Raw genomic sequence first — 19,102 nt, 5'->3', positions numbered from 1 at the left:
ATTGTTCTAGCTCATTGAAATTCAGATGAGCATCTTCGCAAAAGGCCCTTGTTCTTCCACAGAAAGTGTGGGGTTTTTTTTTTGTTTTTGTTTTTTTTTTTTTTTTTGTTTGTTTTTTTGTTTTTTTGTTTTTTTTTTTTTAATTTCTCTTGTTTCTACTCCAAGGGAAGGCTCTGCTAGCATTTTATATCATTACCATGAATAAAGTGGACCTCATCCAACTCTTTCAAAAACCACCAAGTTCTGCCATAAGTGAGCTTTAGTCATGTAAATGGGTGAGGCTCACAAACTGATCTTAGGAGGGAGTGCTGTAAAGCCATAAAAGATTTCATCTTGAGCTGTTAGTGCCTGTGTGTCATGTTACAGAAACTCAGATGTCTCCTATAGGGAAACTGCTGTGCTAAGGCTGCTGAGTAAGTCTTTCCAAAAGGTTTTCCCTCTTGTCTATGGAGCAGCACAGGCATGATTGGGAGGGCCAGATGGTCTGTGGTAATTTTGTGTAACCCATGACCCTCCTCAGTTGTCCTGAGGGCTGTTCCAGCTGCTGGTAGTATCTTAGCAGTGCACAGATAGAACTGAAATGTCATCTTTGCCTGCCTGACCCCAGGACTGTGTGTTTTCTACTGTGCTTCCAAGAGACTTTACAGCCTCATCCCCTGCTGGATAATGATCTGATCTTACTTTGCTTACCAACAGTTCTGCTGCTGGAGTGCTAAAATGCAGGTTAGACAAAATATTAGATCCTTCTAGTGACTCATTTAGTCCCTTTCTTCTTCCCAGCTGGTCTGTCATACACAGCTGTGAGAACATTAGCTCCAAAATTCTGAGAAGCAGACACTTTATATGTGGTGATGCATTCCTTTACATCTCTTGGCCCACATGGTGATGACTTCTAAGTTCCTTATCATAGCTGCCTCAGGCTGGAAACAATTTTTTTGTACCAGCTGATGTAAAGATGACATTTCTTGAGCTGAGGGAGTTTAATGTGATTGTACTGTTCTCCAAACCTCAAAAGATTATGTTGTGACTTCCATTCATCACAAAAACAGAGCTTTTAAGTGGCTTTTCCTAATTCCCAGATAGGAATCGTGAAATTATTTTTGGGGAATAATATTGTTCAAGAATAACTGGTGACAATTACACAAAGGTGTTTTATTGAGCTATTTTCTGTGCTATCCTGTAAGAAAGAAGAAATGCATAAAAATAACAAGATACAATACTGCAGTGACCATACTTTGCCATTGTTGAATGATACAGAGCCACATAACTTTACAGATGTGTGCAAAACCTTTCTTCTTTAATTGCCTTTTTTTTTTTTTGCTGTTTGTCTTGGGTTCATTTTCTGTTCAACAATGTTTGTTTTTGTATTAATGATGCCTTTATTTTTACTCATGGATACACAGTATGAAAAATGTCTTACTGTGTGGAGTCTTACTCTGATGTAAGTTGTGCTCATCTGCATGGCTCCATGTTCTCTGAGGTGTTAAGATAGTTGGTGTGATAAAGGCAGCTTGGGTTTATTGAAGCAGCAGAAATCGAGCCCAAGGTCTGTTTTACCTGATCTCATGTGTGTGTGCTTTGGTTTTTTTAAGAGTTTCAATCAAATGTCACTAGCCTAGTTCAGAACAAATGTGGCTGCAGCCTGGTTGCTCAGACTGCTAGGGCATGCATGTATTCTGTATCAGAAACAAGGCTTTCTCATGCAGGCAGTGTTTTTAATGCATTTGAGTATGCCATCTTCACTGAGATCCTGTCCCTTCTGGCAAGAAATAACATGTTCTGAGGGTCCCATACCATTAGAGGACAGGTCAGGATTAAATGCCACCACATCACATTCCAGTTTGAATGAAAATAAACAGTCTTATAAGTTACTACCTTTCCTTATTATTCTCTGTTAGCTTACATACCACATGCCTCAAGTTTCAGAAATTATTTTGGGAGCAGAGCTGGGTATGAATGCTCTGAATAGCACAGCACACTGAAAGGACAGTGTTTAATACTGCTGATGGTCTTAAAGGTGGTCTCAGAGCACCTCAAAAGGACTGTGTATCCTTGCAGATTTGTAGCTCTCTTTCTCTGTTGTTCCTGTTTGTATGGAATATTTTGTGTTTTAATTTAATGTTGATTATATAGGAGTAATTTTCCCAGCTGTGTTATTTGCTTATGGCTTCAGGCTGTTGTTTATGAGAGGTCCTTTTCTTCATGGAAAAAATGCCCTTGGATGGCAGTGGAATCACTTGTGTTGCCTTTTCTTGCAACAAAGGACTGCAGGACTAGGCTTGGTGTGATTAACCTAAGTACTGAAAATTTGGAATGTGTTTAGAAATTGATGCTGTATGAAGTGTATATGGTACATAACTTGCCAGATTCAGTAATTTGGAAGAAATCCTTGCAATCTCCAGTGACATTTAAGGGCATTCTGCCTAATCATGGTTTGCTATTCTCTTGACCATACTGTGTAGTTTTATCATACTGGTACCCAAAAAGCCTTCAACCACCACCAAATAATTTCTCAAGTTTCAGTAATGTGAAGAACACGTTGCAGTTTCACCAAACCCTCATGGGAACAATCACTTTGGACAATCCCTTCTCTTTGTTGTGCACAAAGCAGCTGCTTTGTTTCAGTTACCTTATTTTTCTGTCTAGATGAGAGAGGCTGTCATGAAAACAGGACTATTGTTTCTTAAAGGCTCACGTTTTCCTGATATTCTTTTCCAGCCTGAAAACAGCAGCTCTTGTCATACTACTTACTATGCTGTGGAAATGTTATGATACCACAAATTGAGGGATTATGACTTTCAGCCACGTAGGAACTTCTGAATAAAAGTAACATTTTAAAGGTGTTTCTATAAGGGAGGGGAAATTTGGCAAGCTCCCACTGATTTCTTGGTACTGTTGTCATGAGGGAAGTTTATTTGCCCAAAATATTCAAAAATAAAAAGAGCTGTGAATAATGAAAAGCAGATTGCTAAGTGTGTTAGTTATTAATTTACAGGTGATTTTTTGGTTGCTGTATTGGCCCAGTTTTATTTGGGAGATACATCCTCTTTTTAAAATAGTTTAGTAAAGTTTCACAGTGGTGCATCCAGTTAACAAAGAAGAAAAATTTAAGTATTCTTTCCTGTTCTATTTCCCCTCTGCTTTAAATGTTGTGTGCTTTCTTTGCTGTTCTTTAATTGCTCTGACTTGATGTTAGCAGTCTTAGAAAGTGGATTTTTCTGATTCTCCTCCTGCTCTTTCCTTTATTGTGTCTCCTCTGTCTTCCTTCCTTGGACTTGTCTCATTTCCACTTTGTGCATTTTATTCTTACCTTTGTTTTATTTCCCTTCAACTTCATCCCTTAGGACACCTATTTTTGCCTGTCTCTTTTGTGTATCATGGAGCAGGGGGAAGTTGGATAGTAGAAATATAATAAAGCATTTTCTTTACAGAAACCCTGTTCTCACCTTTAAAACACATTAGATTACTTTTCAAGCTGTCTTATTCTGCATGACCGCAGTACAGGTTCTCCCCAAATATCCTTATTGTCTTCACAATCACTTGCAATATGTTTGAAAATGTTTGCAGTTTCCTGACAAAGTATAGTATCTTGGAACCTCTTAGTAAATTTAAATAATGCCAGAAGAAATTTGATGGCATTGCTTCACAGAAGTGGATTAGCCTAGATTAACTGGGTCTGGAGGAAAGGGGAGAATCTTCACTATGCCTTTCATTTCTGGTTGTGGAAAGTGTAGCTAATGCCCACAGGGTGTGGAAAAGGAAATTGTCACTGTAGAAGTGCAGCAGATTAGAGTTTCTAATCATGTTTCAGCAGCATAATGTGCATTTTATTGTCAGTGTTATCTGGTGTCATGTGCTAGTGGAGATCATTTGATAAACTCATGTCTGTGCCCGGATGGAACTCTCAGTTCCCAGCCCTGAACTTGTATTTCAGCCCAGGCAGAACTAATACCTATCTACAGATGAAATGCACATTGAACAAGCAGTAAAAAGGAGGGCAAAGAAGGGAATCTGCTTCCTGCACCAATTGAGAAAAAGTATTTAAAAAAACCAAACAAAGAAAGCAAAAACCAAAACCACCCCCACTACCACTTCTGTCTGTGGCATCCACAAGATGGGAGATAATTGCATTGATGGAACCCACCCATGCCTCTTGTGGCAGTAGCAGGAATCTTCTAAATTTGCAGTGATAAAAGTAATTTTTTTGCTATAAGGAGAAGAGGATGTTGTTTTATATCCTAAGGAACCATCTGCTGACTTAAGGTGTGGAGGGACATTTTTGCAGAAAGGAAGGGATGGAATAGGTGGCCTTTGGGCCCCACAGTACTCTGGAGGAAGGGGACATAACACAAAATTTACTTTTTCACTCTAAGTCCTAATAGACAATTAGTATTGCACCAATGTATATGTGTTACATATAACACTTTTTAATGACTGGCTCCTATATGAGGTGATAAGAAGTGAAGAAGGGCACAAAACTTAAAAATTCAGAAATTGTTACTGTCTTTTTTTTTTTTTTTTTTTTTTTTTTTTTAATTTTGCCTGTTCAGAGATGCTGGATCACAAATGCTGATTTTTAATTGGGAAGTGGGGGAACTGTGGCACATGACCATACTGTTTGATAAGAAGCAGCAGAAAGCTCTGTTCTTTTTAGCTGTTCTCAGCACTGAAACTGGATCTTTTTAGAGGAAAAAAAAAACCTAAAAAGAAAATAAAAGATCAGATTTAAGGCCAGTTTCCAGTGCCTCAGAGCTTTAGAAAAAGCAAAGCACATGGTTGAGCAGCCTTTACTAACTCCCTGTCCATATTAATTCAGGTTTCATCCAGGGCTCTTTCCAAGTAACTGAATTAACATCAGTAGTTAGAGTGCAGCATTGTCAAAGACAAGGTGACAGGGGATTTTACTGCTTATTCATGGAAAATCTTGCCCTTCTTTCCTCTAGGCTGTCTTCCATTCATTTTATTCTAAGCATAGTAAAAACTGTCAGAGGGCAAGGCATCTCCCCTTCTGAAAACAGAAAGTATTGCCCTTGCTTGAAAAGGAAATGTGGTGAAAGTTCACAGCCTCTCTAGCTGGTTAGTAATTGTGTATTTTGTTAGGATTTTACTTTATTCTGTATGCCCTTTTCTTATGCTGCATTGTTCTGGTGCTGGTCAGTGATGCCTGCAAGGCTTAGTTCAAGCTTAGCTGAAATTCATTAGTGTCACACTCTCATAGTGAAACCCCAGCCAGCAGCCAAGCCCCACACTCACTGCCCCAGCAGCAGGATCAGGGAGAGAACAGGAAAGGTAAAAGTGAGAAAACTCATGGGTTGAGATAAAGACAGTTTAATGGGGAAAGCAAAAGCCACACCCACAAGCAAAGCAAAAAGAGGAATTAATTCACCATTTCCCATGGGCAGGGAGGTGTTCAGCCATTCCCAGGACAGCAGGGCCCCATCACACAGAGCAGTTACTTGGGAAGAGAAACACCATCAATCCAAACATGGCCCACTTCCTCCTTCTTCCCCCACTTCTATATACAGCATGATATTATATGGTCTGGAATATCCCTTTTGTCAGCCTGGGTCCCTTGTCCCAGCTGTGTCTTCTCCCACCTTCCCTGCACCCCTAACTTCCCTGCCAGTGTGGCAGTACCAAAAGCAGAAGAAGCCTTGGCTCTGTGCAAGGCCTGCTCAGCAATAACAAAAAAATCTCAATATTCAACCCTATGTTCAGCACAAATCCAAAACACAGCTCCATACTGGCCGCTGTGAAGAAAATCAGCTAAAACCAGCAGAACACAGTAGTTATCTCTGCTGAAAACTCTTACCTTGTTAAAAGTAAGGAATTCTCACTTTACTGCTTTGCTGTGCTGAGATTTCCCTGTTTTGGAATAAAAGTAAATTTTTCCCTAATCTCTTGTGCTCTTCTTGGTTGAATTATATTGAATTTTATTAAGAGTTTAAAATTAATATTAATACTTTTTTGTTTGTTAGTTAGTGACACTTGTCAGTGTGGAGGGATCTCTTTTTATGAGTGGTGAGTGTCTACCAGGACTGACAGCAGTCATACATCCTTCCTCTGCCTCAACAGTAGGTTCTTGGCTTTTTGACCTGGAAGCCTATACAATTTCTCTTGAAGATATTGCTCCTAATGTATGTTTGCATTAATGAAGGGAAGATGGATACAATGAGCTTTAGTGGTTTGTTTTTAATAGTTTTCAATTTCCTATGCAAAAATGCTTTGGCTATGACATAATATTTTTTATAACAGCTCCACTGTGCTTCACAAAGATTTTTCAGCCACTGACCTCATCCTAGAATTTTCAGAGGGAAAATAAGATCAACTATATGAGGATGTATTTGCAGTGTGCTGTGGCTGCTGAGGGGTTAAATTTGGACACTCTGTCAACCTAAAGGACAGTGGTTTCATCATTCCCTTCAAATAACAAGGAAAGGAAAACACGCAGTAGAATATAATAGTGTTGGGTGAGAGGCAGTCTGACAACTAGGGACTGAGTTTGAGAAATTGATGAAAAATATCTGTTTGCACAGAGGACTGTTTCCAGTAATTTTATGGGACTTTTCTGAGTCTTACTGAGAAAAATAACTGTAAACTCTTCAAAGTGATTCTCCTTGCCCTTCAGCATCACCTGTGCCTTGCCCAGCTCTGCCCTGCTGTTGATTTCATGCAAACCTCAACCCATCTTAGCTGTGAAGATATGCCAGGAGGGACAGCAGAGCTGTTTGTCACCTCTGGGTCCATGGCATTAAGCTTCTGCTCTCTTTTTGCTCTTGGTGCCTGCATGTAGTGAAAAACAGCTGCTCCCTACTGAACTTGGCAAGAAAAGTGTTGGGAGGTGGACGTGTATTTTCCTACTGCTACTATTTTCCAATGGATCCCTGAAGACAAGATTTGAAACTGGTTTGTGCAGTTGCAGAGGCTTTGTCATCTGTCTTGAGTGGGATTGTCATCAACAGTAGTAATGGGTGTAGAGCAGTCAAGGAAGATGAGGATGGATGCCTGACATCATCTGCCTGCTGTCCAGCAGTGCTGCTAAATCCTCTTGTTCTGTCTCTGGATGATTCTTTGCACAAAGCCCTGGCTGGCCAGTTACATAGAAACAATGATAATTTAAAAAGTAGAAAATGAAGTATTGCTATCTGCATAGCATGAGTATGAAGAGGATAACTCTATTTTGCATGCAGCTGGTCTTTCCTACTGGCATTTGGAAGTTTCCATTAATTAATGTACTTGCTGCTGGGAGTGTACTGTGCCAGTCTGGGGAGACAGTGCATAGCCCAGCAATTTTAAGTGTTCTGTCAGCAGCAGTGCAGGTTTTTGTAGTTAGCAGGGTCCAGCCAGGGAGGATCTGTAGACCTTGCCCTTTCTCTCTTGCTCTTTTTGATCCAGAACAGGATTTGACTCCTGAACCTGTGTGACTGCAACTGCAGCAGGTCATCGGGTGCCCTTGGGTGTTTCAGAGGAACTCCCTAAGCACGTGGCTATTGACATCAGAATTTGGCCAACACTCTCGTTTTTCCAGGTGTGTCTTCCTGGTTACAAAAGCTGAATTTCAAGGTACATTCCTGCATGTTGACAATATATCATCTCTCCCAATTTTACCTCTTCTAAAAGGTTATTTCTTTGCCCTGTTTTTTGGTCATTATGTATGCTTAATTCCTGTTTGGTCAGTGGTATACATTTCCCAAATTCCCTTGATGCTGAAAGTCTAAATCTCTCATGCTTTCAGAGAGATAAGTATATTTTAAACTGTTTTATATCAGAGAACAGAGATGGATGAAACTGATTGGAGAACTGTGAATTCCTTCTATGTGCTTCTTAGTGCTGTGGTCAGAGAATGTAATAAGCAATAAGAGATCAGGCTCATTATTTTAATTGCTTTGAAATAAGAACACGTTCTTCTCTTGGTATAAATAGCCATTGCTGCTATTGCAGCAGTGTGGATTTGTGGCAGCTGAGAATGTGGCCTCAATGCAAATGCTGTGCTTTCTTCCTGTGGCATACTTTTAGAAACAAATGTATTCTCTTGGATTAGAACTGGCTGTGACTTTAAAAGCCCACTGAATGACTTCTGTTTTAGAGGAGGTCACTAGAAGTTGGATGTTTTGTGGGGTTCAAGCTCAAGAAAGTATTGAGGCCTGTGTAGCAGCTGAGCTGAACAGAGCTCAGATGGGTATGTAGGTACTGAGATGCATGTTTTTCAAAATTGGGGCTTAATTTATGCCTCTCCTTTAAATCTAATTTGGGATCAAATATTAAATAGTGCAGAAAAAAAATCTCATTCCAGCAATTCCTATCCAGCCAAAATTAATGATATTGTGGGGCTTTGCTGTTATTGCAGGAGCCAAAGGCAGGCAGGATACAGACTGAATTATCAGTTAGTACCAAACTCCAAGGTGTTTTATCAGATTATGAACAAGGTGAATGATAGACTAGGGTTGAGAAGCTGGCTTTATGTGAGCTGCTGAATAAGAAGAATCCCCTGGTAGCTTTCTCCTCATCTATCAAAGTTAAGTTTTTTAGTCTTAGAATAGATTATTTGTAATAGATATTTCAGTGGAGGTAAGGGCAGAGGATCATTTCTTTTTCTTCAAGAGAAATAAATAGCCCTGAAAGCACGTAGTAAATTTTTAAATTATAGGTTGGGTAATATGGTAAAAATAAACTGCAAAGTAAATATTAGGACAAAATTGAATTACAAATGCTCTCAACTAGATGCCTTCCTTCTTCCCTTGTAAATTACTGGATTTCCTGCACTCAGTGTGTTGATCCCATTCCTGCATCCACCCTGTGTTTCAAATCAAAGTGAAAACCATCAGCTACAGCAGTCTATAATTTTGTGTTTTCAGTGAAGATAATTTAAGTATAACACCGTAACACTGAATATTGGTAAAAAAATGACAGCCCATGATTAAAGTTCTGCAACAGGTAAAATAAATGGCTGGAGGATTGAAAATGACAAAAGTATTGTTTGATATTGGGTGGTATCTTGTTTTTTAACAACACTAATCAAATGTCTATTATTGGTTTTACGCACTAGATATATTGTTTTTAACAGGCCTTTCAGGAAAGAAAAAACTGACACATAATATGACACAATTTAAGACTGGGTGTTCCATAGCAGTATTGTAGAGGTTAGATCATTCAGCAAGGACAGAGGATATCTGGCTCCAGGCACTCTGTCTACTGCACCTCCAGATTTACTCTGCCCTGAGGAGACATGGGTGCCATAGGCACCACATTAAAGGCTGGTTTGGAGGCTCTGCTCACCTTTTCCCCCAAATCTGCCCCTTCCTGCATATTTGCCTATCTTCTGGGATGCTGTAGAAAACAGAGCCACTGCCAACACCCATTCTTCCAGCTGCATGAAAGTGATGTCCACACCTCTGTGCTGCACAGTCATGTCTGGTCTGTGTGCACTGGGTGACTTTTGAATAGGACTGATGTGCAGAGAACTTGACCATGACATAAAGTGTAGATATTAGGAAAGTCAGCCCAGAGCAAATTTTTCAGGGCTTGAAGATATAAAAGTCTAAAAGTTAGAAAAAAAGTTAGGGGATTGTGAGAGTTGCTTTCTTGGGCTTCTATGGTTCTGGTCCAGAATATTCTCTAGTGGGTGAAACACCACATTTAAAGAGGGAGAGCTAATTGCTGTTGTGTAGGTATTATTGTATTTTTCATGAAGGAGAAGGCAAGGTCAGAGAAGCAAGTTGCAGTTGCTTGTGTCAGGGTAAAGTGCTACCAGCTTCAGACTTTGCCTTGGAGTTTTAGTCTAGTTTGCTAGTCTCCAAGGCAGAGAAGGCTGTTATCTGACAAGGGAATGTGTGGAGTCTCCTTCTGGGAGTGAGTCTTGTTTTCACATGGAGAAATGTGACCATAGTGCTGAGCAGCAAACAAGTGTTATCAGTGAACTTTAAAATAGGGGAGTAGAAAGGATGTCTCCCACACTGGGAGACATCCACATGATTGGAACCATATGAAGTCAATTCATGAGATTTTTGGCTCCTGAGGAGAATGGAGAAGAGAGACACAATGCAAGGAATTGAATTGTGAAATTGAGGTTATATTGAAGGCATTTACAGGATTAGGAAGACTTGCAAGATGCAGGGGAAAAAATGGTTTTGATTTCAGATGTTATGGGAAGGTGACTTTCTAGTGTGCAGGCCAAGGGGAAACGAAAGTTTTGATGTTTGGGCAGATATTCCACATTTTCTTTGTACTTTCTCCCTTATCAGTCTGCTGTTGCACACCAATCAGGTGGGGAAAACTGGATTATGTGCCTCCTTCCCCCTGGAGCCTCATGTGATTGGCACATTGTAGTCCTTGGTTTGTTCCACAGGTTGGCTGTTGGCATCTTAAAATATAACAGCCAAGGTCAAAGAACAAAAGCTGATCAGGCTGGTAACTTTTTTTTTTTTTTTTTTTAAATGAAAAAGAGAAGCAAAGCATATTTCTGAAGTAGTAAATACATGTTAAATATAAGAAGAGTTCTTAATGCATGACTGTGAATTAATATGATGAATCAAATAAAAAGGTAAGGCTCTGCTAAGAGTGAAGCAATACCATTGCCTTTTATCCTCTAAATATCATTAGAAGATACTTTATTTTGCCTGCCTCCTTTGTTCACTGCAGGGCTATTGCCTACGGAAAAGGAAACAAAGTCATAGTTAAATGTTGAGTGAGAAGAGCTCATTCCTCCCCTGTGGTGCAAAATATAAATAGAAGCAAGTGACCAAAATATAGAAAAACTTTCCCTAGTTTGTACAATAGTTCAATAAAGAATGGGGATATTGAACAAAGGCTTTTGATTCACATTGTCATTTTCTGCAAGCCTCAAATCTTTCCAATCGTTTTAATTGTCATGATGAAAACCCCTGTTGTTTCTGCCAGACTATTTTTGTTGCATTTTAGTTGCCTTTTTTTTAAAATTTTTTTCAGAGAAAGCTGCTTTTGGAGTCAGTGAATGCAGAGTTAAAATATGTGCCAGGTACTGGGAGAGCATAAGTACATGGTTTCCTGAATCTGTACCTTAATGTGCCTCACCTGTTAAAAGGAAGTCATCTAGAATATCTCTTCTTAGTGATGGTTGATCTCTCCTCCTAAGTTACTTTTTTATTATGCTGTTTCTGAATAGTTGTCTTACTGTGTAACCTTTTTAGCTTCAGTCTCACTCTCTTGCCTTTCAGTGGGAGGGTTCTTACAGGGATTTCCCTTGAAATAAGCAACATCATCTTATCAACAAATAGTGTTGACCTCAGGGTGTTATAAACCACTTGTAACAATTCACTCACCTGAAAACTATAGATGATAAGATTTAGAAGCAGTGACATCTTCCTGTGTTGATTCCAATATCCTTTTGAGGAGGTTTTGCAGAACTTTGGTTTGGTTTGCTTTTGTTTGTTTGTTGGTTTTTTTTTTGTTTGTTTGGTTTTTTTTTTTTTTTTTTGGTTTTTTTTGGTTTGTTTGTTTTTTTAAAATAGAGTTTAATATAAAATCTTTTGACTATTTTTACACAGGCATGTTTTCATTTAGACTACAGTGTTCAGGAACTGAATGTGCCTTTTGTATGTATGCAGAGCCCTCAATAAAGAAAAGTCATGTTCTCGCAGTTCCAGTTAGCACTATAAATAGCTTTAGAATAAATGTTGTGCTGAGAGCCATAGGGAGCCCCCATAGATGCCTCCCAGAATCTTGTCAAAAGGCAGAGCAGCAATGTTCCTTGGAGCTCAAAAGAGAGACAGCCCTTACTGGTTATGTCTCTTGACATGAATTGCATCCAACATCACAAGTAGAGAGGAGATGTCCTCTAGTTTCCTTTTACCCTTTTATCCTGGTCATGTTTCCTGTAAAACTACTTGAGCCTTAGTAAAGACAACTGCAATTACAGTGTCAATTGCCACTTTATGAAGAGAACTCAAGGATAAGCCTCTCTGTTCCACATCCATTTCCCCCTGTCCATAAACAGCCCTGTTTCCCTGACAGCTCTTTCATCATCATCAACTTGACTTAATGCAGAATTCTGTCTGCTGGGTCCTTTTGTGCTGCTATGATGTCTCAGCCATTCTTCAAGTCAGCTTAGGACTGCTCTTGTAGATTCTTTCTGCAGGATATCCTTGAGGTAAAACCTGTCCCAGCTGTCCATGCAGGTAAAAAATTACTCACACAGAGTCTTGCATCTCACTTACTTTGCCATCAATTTCCCTGGCCGTGACTTGACAAAAGTAGTCTTGCCTTACTCTCGTTCATTCAAAATGAGCACTTCTGTCTTTCCAATTCACTTTTTTTTCCTCCATTGACTCCTTCTGTTCTATCTTCAAGACTAACTACTAGCTTCCAGTATCAGGGCTGCTCACAGTCTTTAACTCTCTACTCAATTTGTTTTATTTTTTTTTAATATGAAAAGACTGACTTTCCTCTGTAGATGTTAAACCACACTGGTGTAAATCACTTGCCCATTGTATTCTTATACTAGCATCTCTTACTTTTCTTATGTGATTCCTTTGGGAAGGGGTGGAGTTCTTGGATATCTAATGACATGTTTCATTGCCCTCCCACAAATCCTTAAAATGCTCATTCACTGTGATGCCTCAGTGTTCTTGGCACTTGGATTTATCAGTTACTTGTGTAACTAATTAAACTGTTGTACTGGAACTAACACTGTGTTTCTTTGAGCATCCTCATCTGTATCCTAGCTCTTGCTGATTGTTTGAAAGAGAAAAGTTCTTTGAGAAAAGGGCCATCATTGTAATGTGTTTGGTGTTTGTACAAAGCCTGGCCCTGTGACTCTTGGCAGTTCAGAATCAGTAGCTGATTAAGGTATGCTTTGTGTCCCTGGGTCTACGTAAGTGGTTGATGGATTGTGATTTGTTGTGGATTCCAGCAGATTGTTCCAACACCTTCATTGAACTTGCCACATATGCCACTTTGATAGTAATAATAGGCAGGCATATAACACCTAGAGGTGTTGATACATCATGAAATATTTATAAGTATAGGAATAATGTAAAATCTCATCCAGACTCGATCCATCATTTTGAAGCGTCTCATACCTGAAAAATCTCACTGCGTTTGGTACAGCCACCCATGGATGCTTCATGGAGACTGCAAATGTACTTTTAGTATGAGTTGAAAATGAATAAACCAAACTCTGAAATTCAGTTTAGTTTAGTTTTAACACCTGATGTAAAAGCTACAGTTTTTTTGCATGATGGGGACAATATAACTTTTAATAATAGTTTGAAATGTGTCTCTGTGTTAGCTCTTTGCAGCTTTAAAGTAATTTTCATTCCAAAAGTGTGTTTGAAAAATGCTTCAAGGCACTGAATTCCAAATTGCAGACTAAAAGGTGGAGCCTTGATATGTTTGGCTTAGATCTGTTCAGAGTATCCAAGTGTACATGCATTTACTGACTTTGGTTGAGAAGTTCAGCATAACATCTTAGCATTTTAGTTCAAGATGTATCAGAGCTTTACTGATACCATGATAAAACAATGCTGGCCTTCAAATAAAAGCCATCTGTTAGTAGTAGATTCAGTAATTGCTGATTACTAAAATGATTTAAAACTGAGACAAAACCACATTGACCAATGTGCTGAGTCATGGCCAAATATCAGCAGCCCAGGCACCATTATGCTGTACTCTTATACATGCTGTTCATCTTCCCCACTGTGAAAATCTGCATACATCACCATCTCTGCCCTAATTTTGTCAATAAAGCTCTTCCTTAAATCAAATAACCAAAACAAGTTATCCTTTGGAAATTCTGATTTAGCTCTCTAGAGTGGTTTTTTCAGTCTTTAACAATAAGCCATATATATGCAAACAAACATTTTCAAAAACCAAGTAAATGGGCTTATGTATGTCTGCAGGAAAATGTTTTGGCTGTGTAACTATGATAATGTGATTGACAAGTAGAGAAACAGCAGGAGTTATTTTATTTTTCTGGCTTGGTAAGTGAAATGCTACCTGGATGGAAGACAGATGTGTAATCCAGTGAAGCATTTTTCCCTTTCTAATTAGTGATACTTTGAACTCCTTGGGGGAGACCAATTTGTGGACCCCATGCTGCATTATGCCTTCAATAAACATATATACCGACTCTTAAGCACAGATCAAATAGCTCAGCTTCTGAAGCCTGATTTTTCTCTCAGTCTCAGTATATTGCTGTGTGATTTTTACAGCTTGGCATCTTTTAGAATTTGTGGAGTTAAAAACATACTTGTTAGATTAATGAACTCATGCGAGAAGTGCAGCTCCTTTTTCCTTTGTTTGGGATAAAAGAAAAGCTGGTATTTAACTTAGCCAGAAAAGTGAAAATCAAATGGATATTTTTCTTCTTTAAAGTCACTTATAATTTCTCACAATTACATAGTAAGTGACATAATTTGAAAAAGAACAGTGAAAAAAAATATTGCTGTTATCAGCATTGAAATCTGTCTGTAAGTATGTACTGCCATGGGAATAGTTGCTTCTCAGACCCATCCCAGCCACTGCCACTGATCTACTATATTTTAGCAAGTAATCTACTCATTTGGCTCCTTAGAGATAAAACATGTATTAAGTGGAGATGTGACCACGTCACTTACAAACAGTGTGATGTTAGTATTCAGTTTTCAAAATCTATCTACACTTTGAATTCCCATTTATTTTGGGTAAAAAAAACTTTTGGATGGATCTCAGGAGCATTATTTGTAATGTACATGTTTGAGAGATGGTTAGTGGATTAAAAGTTTGTAGAAATTTTGTATTTTGAATTCTGTTTTTGTTTTGGTGCCATAACAATGAAGAAGGAAACCAAAGCCCGTTAATAAGAGATAATGACAACACTCAAAAGTATAAGACTGAGAAAAGGGAGACTGTTGTGGTTTAGTCTAATCTGATTCACCAGTGCTGAAGTAATCACATTTTAGTCTAATAAGAGATTTAGTGTACCTATTTTCCAAAACTTGGACCTGAATTAATGCAGTAAGTAGTGTGACTGTTCACACATGATCTTCTGCATCAAATTCAGGAAGGCCACATGGCTGCAGGATGACAGGCCTGTGTATCTGATATTGTGAAGGAATATCTATGTTATGATAGCAAGACCCCTGAACCTGTCTGAACTGAAGGAATCTCATGTAGCCAGTGTTTGCTGTACAGTTGGAAGCAATGTCTTAACCCAGGGAGGTTTTTCTATCATCCACTTTGTAATAGGGCAATAATTTCACTGCTTTTCAGTTTGATACAGCAATGTTATCTCTGTGGGAGTCTTTGAGGTACTGTTGAGTTTTTTGGTTGCTTTTATTTTTCTGTCTATAATAAGCAGTTACTCCAAGTGTTACTTGAAATAGCAACTATTCTCCCTGAACTGCAGTTTTATTTTCTTTTGGCTTTTATTTCAGCTGCGGGAGCCAGCTGCTCCAAAGAGTGTGGGAAGCTGACTTGGAGGCCTGTCAGCTGTTGATCCGAGGGTTTCAGCTGAAAGAAACCAGTTGCTGTGTTTCTGAGGAAGAAGAGAGCCAAATGGATGAGATGGATGAGACTGCTGATGCCCCACCTGATTCTGAAAAAAGGAAAGAAGGTCACTTTCTAAAGGGCACAGACTGGGGTGCTGTTTCCTGCCCCAAACACAGGGAGCTGAAAGAGGTATCTGAAATAGTCTGCAGCTGCATTTCAAGGGATGCTGCTGGTTTTCCTTCTGAGAGGAGGAGTTGCATCTTTGTGATGGGTCAGCAGGGCAGGTTAAATATGAACTTAACATCTGGCTTCCAATCTGGGACATGAGTAAAATAGCTCATTAGCTTCTCAGAAGGCCCTCAACCCTTTCTCCTTTTACCATCAGTCTTTTTAAAATGCAGAAATCATTCAGGCAATAAATATAGAATGTACATCAGGATTTAAAGGAAAAACTATTAAGTATTTAACCAAAATTATCAGTTGTTCCTCATCTCACTGTTGAGTTCATTCTGGGTTGGTTCTGCTGACTCGTTAGCCTGGATCATTGTTAGCTGACATGAAGAGAGAGTTAGTTTTCCTCCCTTAGTGAAATGGTCAAGGGCTTCAGAGCTATTAGATGCTAATAGGCTTGCAGCATCCAACAATTATTGAAAGGAGGAAAAAATAATGAAGCTTAGAAGGCTTGACAAATTTCTTTAAAGTTTTCATGTTTTGATCTGGAATGGTATCCCTGCTTGAAAAATCAACCTCTCTCTAATAGTCTTTTGACTGTACTACCTAAGTAAACGAGCTGTTTAAAAATCTTCATCACCCAACAACACCAAAACACCCTCCATCAGCAGTTGTTGATTTTATTACCATGGAATTAAATTGAAAAAAACCTCAAATTATAGTTAATTGTATCGGGTGTTAAGAGCCATTGAACTGTGCATTGCTCTGAAATCTGATGCCTAATTTTGCATTTAAACTGGCTGAGTCTTAGTGGAAAGCAGACCCATACCTGGCTGTAAAATCTCCTCTTATTAGTAAAATTGTGGTTTTATATTGGGCTTCAGTAGTTCTTGCAGTCCTTTCCCAGGACAAATGGCTTCACATAGAGAACATTTTTATTGGAAATGGTCAGTTTAGCTTTGCTTCCACCCCCATCACTGCCTTACCGTATTTTTATGAGTCTGCTGAAATAATATGAGTCCTGTTGGTTATGGAAAGCTGTGCTCCTCTTTCAAAAGTGCTTAGAGGCTCTGGAGTGTTTGGGATTTTGTGACTGTTTCTGTAGCACTCCTGATATTTGTGCTATAGATTATCACCTATTTCACCCCTGCAATCCCAGATTGTTTCCCTGGAAATCAACCTTGCTATCCAAGAATGACAGCTGGTCAGCTGAAGTGAGGTGACTTCTGCTTGTGGAGAGATGTGTGGGACTCAAGGGATGATTCCCCATATCTTGAATGGAAGAGGAAACTGTATTTGCAGTGACAGGCAGTATCTAAACTTTTGGAGAAGAGCCATAACAGATTATTCCCTAACATCTCTTAGTCGTTCATCACAAGGCAGAATATAAAAACAAAGGAAAAAGCCTGACACAAATCATGCTAATGTCTGGTTTTGAACATGTTGAAGTGCAAGAAAAAATCCATCTTGATTTGTAAATGGACTTGGAAAACAAACCACTTCTGAAGCATTTAAATGCTCTGTTACATGGTAGTGTATTTTTAATTTAAAAATAATTCAATATTTGTGGGAAAAAGAATAGTGAGGTGGTGCTTAGTCTCTCAGTTTAGCTGTTTATATGACCTTTTCATAGCCATTTATCAGCAAGTGAGGATACCTAATAGAAAAACATGTATTTGTCAAAATATGTTGTTTCATAGTATTTAACAAGGCTGTGGTGCCCCTGTGAGAGGGGTAGCTTGCTGTGGTTGCCATGTTTCTGGAATGACTATTCTGTTCAGCTGTGTCACAGCCTCTGTTCCCCATCAGGGAAATTCTAGAGAGCACCATTGGCCACTGAAGCAGAAGGAAAGAGTTGTGCTCTTTGTACTTAAAAGTTACTGCATTAATTACTTCAAGACAATATACAAAAGGCTGGTAATAGCATATGTGCATACATGCCTTGGAAAGTACATTTCATCCCCAGATGATTTATTTACTTTACAGTGGAATTCTATAAATGAAGCTCTCCAGTTATTTATTGTGTCATATAGAGCTAAGCACTAGTTCCAGGTGAATATTGGTTTTGTTGATATGTACTATAAATAGTTTTCTTGCATATAACAGTGTCTTACTCTATAGGTTTACTTATAAAGAAAAAAAAACCCAAAAAAACAAATAAGAAGCATAACAATAATAAGAAAAGCAAAATAGATGAAAGAGCCCTTCTCATAGATCCTCAGATCCTGCTTTGCAGAGGGGCCATTTATCATTTTTAATTAAATATCCTCACTAAATCATAAAATATGACATGTTCTGGTATAAAAATATATAAGGTATAAATTCTTTGAAAGTTTGTTATTTTACCATTATGTGAGCACAGGTTTATTAACTGTCAACAGTTATTTTATAGTTTTCATAACTGTGTTTTTTAAGATGCTGCTGATTTTTTTTTTTTTCCCCCAGTTTTTATGTGGTAGACTGGCATCTCAAAACAATTCAGTAAATCAGGATTCCTTTATAACACTGACTGTTAGCTAGGGATGAAAATCAGATGCATTGACAGCTCAGCTTGTTGAAACATCATTAATGATGTGTTGGTGAAAATAAATAAAGTGGGGCCAGCAAAAATCATCCTGTGAACCACTCTGAGTTACTTAAATAAAATGTGCTTCTCTCAATTGGAAAGAACTCATTAGGCTATAGCATTAAAAAACACTGAAGCAAAGTTGCAGACAATATTGCTACCCTCAGTCATGTGGAAGTCAGCTTGTCTAATGTATTTGATATAGATTCTTGAATTCTCATAGAAGTGTGTACTTTCCAGGTGGTAGCTGTGCTGATGAAATTAGGGTGTCCCATCATTTCAGTTGAAGTTTGACTTTTTTTGACAATTTGGGCTTGATTTTCTTCTAAAACTCTGAAGAATTAAAGGCAGGTTTTAGTTTTCATCCCACAAATACTTCATGCTTTTAAATTGAGTGAGGTGGAAATTGCAATGATCATTACTACATGGTTAGATGCATATCTGGGTGATTTCTAAAATGTACAGTACCATTTCATTTCTCTTCAGACATTAATGCCTGCTTCTTCCACTCCTTATAATATCTTGCTTTATTTTTTTGCTTCTTGATAGTGTATGTGTAAGCAAGTGCTTTTATAAAAAGCTTTTAAAAACAGCAAAACCACCAGTGATAACTAATAAACTGATAGATTTGTGTGTGCTGGGACCTCCCTAACAGCAAGTAACCTGACGAACATGGGTATGTGTGCACCTGCAGGCTTGAGTTCCTGACCTATCCTTTTTTCTTCTTCTGCTCTCTGGCATGCTGTGCAGTGCTCCCTCTTAATCACTATGAAGGAAAGAAACACCTACTAGATTTCAAGAAAATTGAGGTGATTAAAGTTACAAGGTAAAATCCAAAATTCAGTAGTTATACCTTCTGTAAGTCAGCATTTTTGGTAGTTGTCCCATCAGAATTGTTTGTAGTTTCCATCACAAAGGAAG

The 19,102-nt window shown here is 38.6% G+C and overlaps 1 protein-coding gene across 1 annotated transcript in view; it reads left to right on the top strand.

The window, feature by feature from the left end:
• DISC1 (DISC1 scaffold protein) overlaps positions 1-19,102 on the top strand; it is a 182,593-nt gene that overhangs the window by 143,788 nt on the left and 19,703 nt on the right. The window contains 1 exon segment of the mRNA XM_056487127.1: positions 15,390-15,633. Coding sequence (XP_056343102.1) covers positions 15,390-15,633 — 244 coding nt within the window.

Source organism: Oenanthe melanoleuca, chromosome 3 (assembly GCF_029582105.1).
Source record: "Oenanthe melanoleuca isolate GR-GAL-2019-014 chromosome 3, OMel1.0, whole genome shotgun sequence".
In the NCBI taxonomy this organism is placed as follows: domain Eukaryota; kingdom Metazoa; phylum Chordata; class Aves; order Passeriformes; family Muscicapidae; genus Oenanthe; species Oenanthe melanoleuca.
This window is presented reverse-complemented; position numbering and strand designations above follow the sequence as displayed.